This window comes from Microtus ochrogaster, chromosome 5 (genome assembly GCF_000317375.1).
Source record: "Microtus ochrogaster isolate Prairie Vole_2 chromosome 5, MicOch1.0, whole genome shotgun sequence".
NCBI lineage: Eukaryota > Metazoa > Chordata > Mammalia > Rodentia > Cricetidae > Microtus > Microtus ochrogaster.
The window spans coordinates 89,867,199-89,872,135 of record NC_022012.1 but is presented as its reverse complement, the minus strand read 5'-3'; the positions used below and the strand labels follow the sequence as shown (position 1 = coordinate 89,872,135).

Below are 4,937 nucleotides of genomic sequence, written 5' to 3'. Positions count from 1 at the left end.
CGACATACACCAGTGCTCAAGACCAGGTTAAGTCTGTTCCAGCTAGGAATGAATATTGGTTGGTTCTGTGCTCCAGCTCTCTAGAGTGGGCTGTCTCCTGTGCAGGGTCACCGGGATCAGGGCAGACTGGGTGTCGGGCTCTGGGAGCCACACACAAGCAACCAGAGAAGGACTGGTCCTCCAGACACTCTTGGTGGCTTGAAGAGGAAGAACCAGGGTCAGGAGGGAGTAGTCACCCGGGGTTGGGGTGGTCTCTCCAGCTATGAGTAATCCCCTTGCCCCTCTCATAGTTTCCCTGACAACCTCGTGCACAGGTCAGAACAGCCTCCCTTTTTCCGTTCCTCTGCGCTGGAAAGGGGGCGACAGATAGGGTCGGTGCCTGGTCAGCGGCTGGGGGAGCAAGATCTCACTTACACCTGACATTCTCTATCCCTGCCAGTGTCGCCAGGCAAATCCTGCCCATCTGGTTTGTTCTTCCAGTAACTTTGTTCAGAAGGTTGGAAGGGCGGTGAAACACCCAGGGGGCCCCGGGAGATGCCAGATGATCGAGGATCGCGGATCCCGGATCGAGGATAAGGAGAACAAGTCCCTGGGGCTGTCCCCAGGGCTGGCTGGGGCGCGCGGCTGGGAGGCGCCCTGCCACCGTCAGGATGCGCTCGGTGTAGCGGGACTGCCGGGGGGCGCCTGAAGGCCAGCGCTCCAAGGACACGCGGCCACCCTCTCCTCGCCGGCTCCCGGGCCCAGACGCCCAGTAGCGCCGGAGCCGAGCCGCGGGGAGTGCGGGCGAAGGGTGGCAGGAGGGAGGGCGCGCGCGAGGCGGCCCCTCCTCGGCGAGCCATGCGTGCCACGGGCCGCTGAGGAGCCGCCGGGCGCCGCTGCCAAGTCTCCGCTCCGCTTTTGTCTTGCCCTCCAGTGAATGGGAAGATGGAGATGGATGTGGAGGGAGTTTCTCCGCGCCCGGAGCCCATCCCCCGCTCCCAGGGGGCTGGCGGAGCCTGCCAGGCGCCGCCACAGCCGCCCCAGCCCCAGCCGCAGCCCCAGCAGCAGCTGGCTCAGGATGAAGTGCCCTGCGAGAGTGCGGGCGCTGAGGACAGCGACGATCCGGAGGCGAGACCCAACGGCGAGAGGGGGGAGAGCAAGGTAAGGTCCGCGGTGTGGCCGCCGTGACATCTTTTGAACCAGATGGAGGGGCACTAGTAGTGGCTGTCTCTTTAACCCCTCCACTCCCAACCCCCTTACCTCGTTTGTATGGGGGGTGGGGTGGCAGAGCGGAGAAGGCGTGGGATTTGGAGGAATCCACGCCGGTAGTGAGTTTCTCAACTGGAAGGCGTGTGCAGAAAGAAGTCTGCTCTGGTTTCGGTGTTCAGTGATGTGTGCAGGGGAAAAGTCGTGGTACAAGCGATGCTAGGCTGAGGGCAGGACTGAACCCGCGGGAGACTTCAGCTTTAGATGCTGTGGGTCTAGAGGAAGTGTGTCCGAAGACCTGGCGAGTGGCTTCCTAGACTCGTGGAGGGGAGGTGGCATGCATCTACCGATGGGAGCAAAGTTTGGCTCGGTTCAGATTGGACAGCCTTGCTTCATAGAGCTCTAGGCTGGAGGTGGTCCTCCTCAGCGGGCATCCTCCTCTTCAGGAGGGCAGGGACCCAAGTGCCTGGCGGCAGATGAACCCTGCAAGTCCTTTGCAGCCCTGCTGTGTCATGGTAGACCAGGGGAGACCTGCGCCTGACTGTGTGGAGTTCTTTAGGTAATTGAATTCCAGTAAGAGATGGCTCCGATGCCATTCTCTGCTGCTGGTGTTTTCCTCTGCTGAGAAAATTGTACAGTAGGGGAAATGGCACAGAAGATGACGCCTTGGTAATATTCAGAGAGCCTGCTTATTACAGCCATCTCTGGGCAGTTGCTGCCTCTTCCCACGCTCGGAGTTTAGTTTGATGGCAGCTAGTTGTTTAGTTCCATCGGTAACAAGTTCGCACGTGTGTTTGTTAAAGCATTTTGAAAGCCGCTACTAATATTGGGGAAAAGTTGGTTCAGCAAATCAGAATATTGGAACCCAGGCGAGTCAATCTACTTTATTTCCGCGTTGTCTCGAGTAAGGAAGTGTCCAGGCAGATAGGCGCTTGTGTTAGGCAGAAACAAGCCACGTCTCCTCAAGTGCTCCTCCTTGCGAACACCTTGATTTTCCTTGGACCTTTGCTAAGACACCAGTAGATTACACAGTGAATAGAGCATGTTGGGATCACACGGAGTGCTGTTCTGTCTGCAGACAAATCTTTAACAACTGCAGATGGGCAAATGCTTAACACTGTTTCTGCGTTTTGAAACCTGAGGTAAGGACCAGGGTTGTTGTTGATCCACAAAAATCAATATTTTTATATTAAGTGGTAAGCTGTGCAGGAGTTGGGATCTGAACACACTCCGAAACAGACCAGAACGGGGCGCCGTACAAGTGGATGCAAGATTTACATTGTGAAAATCATATGAATTTTAATAGTCTGATATCCCCAGCCTTCCAGCCACTCTTGATTTCATGAATATTTAATCCTGTCACGGCTACATATTTACTACTTGAAAGCCTGTGCCCAGTTTTATGAAAACAACCCTAACCGAGCATCATATTACCTAATTGAACTTTAAGCCTTCGCTGCAAAATTGGTGTGGAGAGTAATTAAAATCTAGAGCCAGCCGGTGCTGCTGTTTCCATAGTGTGGCTTCCTTCGCCCTGCGCGTAAGAAACTCCTGCCATCAGCAAAAAAGAATCTGTGTGTGTTTGTTTCCCTCTGCTGCACCGTGTAGACTGTTTAATGTTCTGCCCGCTATGAGGAATGAGAAAAGGGTGCTCTAGAAATACACACCAGGCAAGGAGGAGAGTGAAAGCCGGTTGATTACATTTACTTAATCAGTGTGTTCAGATAATTGAGTATCCCAGCAATCTGATTTGCTGCATGTCTGCCTGCAATTTTTTTTTTGAGGTGGAAACAAAATAACTCCCCCCACCCTCACACCTCCAGGTGTTTGTCTGAAATTATGTGGCTTCCTTCCCTGAACCTAGAAATCGGCTGCGGTAACCTTCCCTTGTCTCTGCTGCCCTCTTTGCTAGACTCTCTGAGAGTCAGAGGAAGGCTGTTACGTTCAAACCTTAATGACTGCTTTTGCTTTTGATGAATATGAAGGCAAATTACAATTATTATTATTTTTTTTTTTTGCAAATCTTGGTTGTGAGTCGAGAGACCTTGGTGCCTGTCTAAATTATTCTAGGTAAATGTAACTGAAAGAAACCTTGGATGACCTGGACTGCGGGCTTATGAGGCCGTGGGGGTAAGGTGGGTAGAACACCACACTGGACTTAAAAAAGCTGTTGAGTGCTGTTTACTGCATCGGGTGATAATGTTTTCTTTGCATTCTTGAGAATAGTTACAATTTTGAAAAATTCTTTATTTTCTTCCTGCATACTAGGGCACCATTAATAAAGATGTAAGTGGTACATCCTTAAAAAAACAGTGTTGGAAGAGTAATCAAAGTTGTTTCTGTTTGCTTGTTTTGGATCTCTTTTGAGACAGGATTTGGTGTAGCCCAGGCTGGCCTTAAACTCACTGTATCGCAGAGGATGACCTTGAACTCCTGATCCCGCCTCCATCTATTAAATGCTGAAATTACAAGGTTGCACCACCGCACTTGGCTCAGTGATTGTGTTTTGATTCTGCCTTGGGACCAAGATTTATTCTTGGATAATTTACCATCATTGTCTTATTAAAAAAGTAACATGGAGGTCGACTCATAATTGACCATTTCTATATTGTTGGATGTATAATCATATATCACATGTCATCATAAAGTCTCTGAAATAAGAGGTGAGGTTAGAATACTAGATTTAGTGTGTGTGTGTGTGTGTGTGTGTGTGTGTGTGACATGTGTGATGGGTGTGTTTGTGTGTGAGAGAAGGCGAGTGAGAGAGCGAGAGAGAAAGACGTGTGGACTTAGGACAACTTTCAGGAGTTGGTTTTTTCTATTACCCGGTGGGTTCTGGGGATTCCTCCCACATTCTCGGGCTTGGCAGCAGCTTTACTCATGCGACCATCTTGTTGGCCTAAAAGAGACCCCCCCTTTTCTCTTTAATATCAGAGTTCCATCATGTATCCAGTGTGTTCTGTGCTGTAGGAGGGCTACGTGGTTCTTCTCCAGCAGCTACTCTTGAAAGAAACATTGTAGCAGCTCCAGGTTGCACGTGATCCGAGTCCGTGAGTCAGAGCAGACCCTCCATGGACTACCAGTCTTGCTTCCTTGTCATGTGATCCGAGTCTGTGAGTCAGAGCAGACCCTCCATGAACCACCAGTCTTGCTTCCTTGTCATTGAGTCTTTCCTAAACGCTGTGCCCTGTCTCCGTGCCAATCAGCAGTGTGGTGACCACCTTCGGAGACCTTGTGTGATGTTTCCTTCTTCTTCATCTCTGAGGAGACTCTAGACTGGGTAGATTTCTTTTCTTCTAGTCTTAAGAATGAAGATTAAAGAGTGTGCAAGAAAGAGACCTGCGAATCCTTGGAAGCTGTTCTCCATTTAAAACACCTGACCTCACAACTTCCTTACCAAATTTCCCGAGGGCACCAGGTATCTTTTTTTTCTGATTTTAAAACTTTGTGGAAATGTTCTGTTTGTACCAAATAACTCTTTAATTAGTATTTATGAAACTTTGAAAAAACTTTGATTTTTTTTTGTATAACTTATAAACACCACTCCAGTGTTTTTGCCTGCCGTGTTAACAAGTTGCTTATACACACCTGCAAACCCTTCCCCTGGTCCCAGATGGGTGATGAGGATAGTTCTGCATTTCCCTTCCATCTCATTCCTTTATCCTCTCCCTTAATCCCCCCTCCTCTGTTTCCCCTCCCCTACACACACACACACACACACACACACACACACACACACACACACACACACA

At 50.1% G+C, this 4,937-nt stretch overlaps 1 protein-coding gene across 6 annotated transcripts in view; it reads left to right on the top strand.

Annotated features, from left to right (window-relative positions):
* Nucleotides 1-494: 494 nt before the first annotated feature.
* Rbms3 (RNA binding motif single stranded interacting protein 3) overlaps nucleotides 495-4,937 on the top strand; it is a 1,318,100-nt gene continuing 1,313,657 nt past the window's right edge. For 5 of the 6 annotated variants that reach the window (XM_026779049.1, XM_026779048.1, XM_026779046.1 and 2 more), the window contains exon 1: nucleotides 495-1,140. In XM_026779049.1, coding sequence (XP_026634850.1) covers nucleotides 925-1,140 — 216 coding nt within the window. In that variant the 5' untranslated portion in view covers nucleotides 495-924. The remainder of the gene's footprint in view (nucleotides 1,141-4,937) is intronic. The other variant, XM_026779051.1, reaches the window with a different exon arrangement.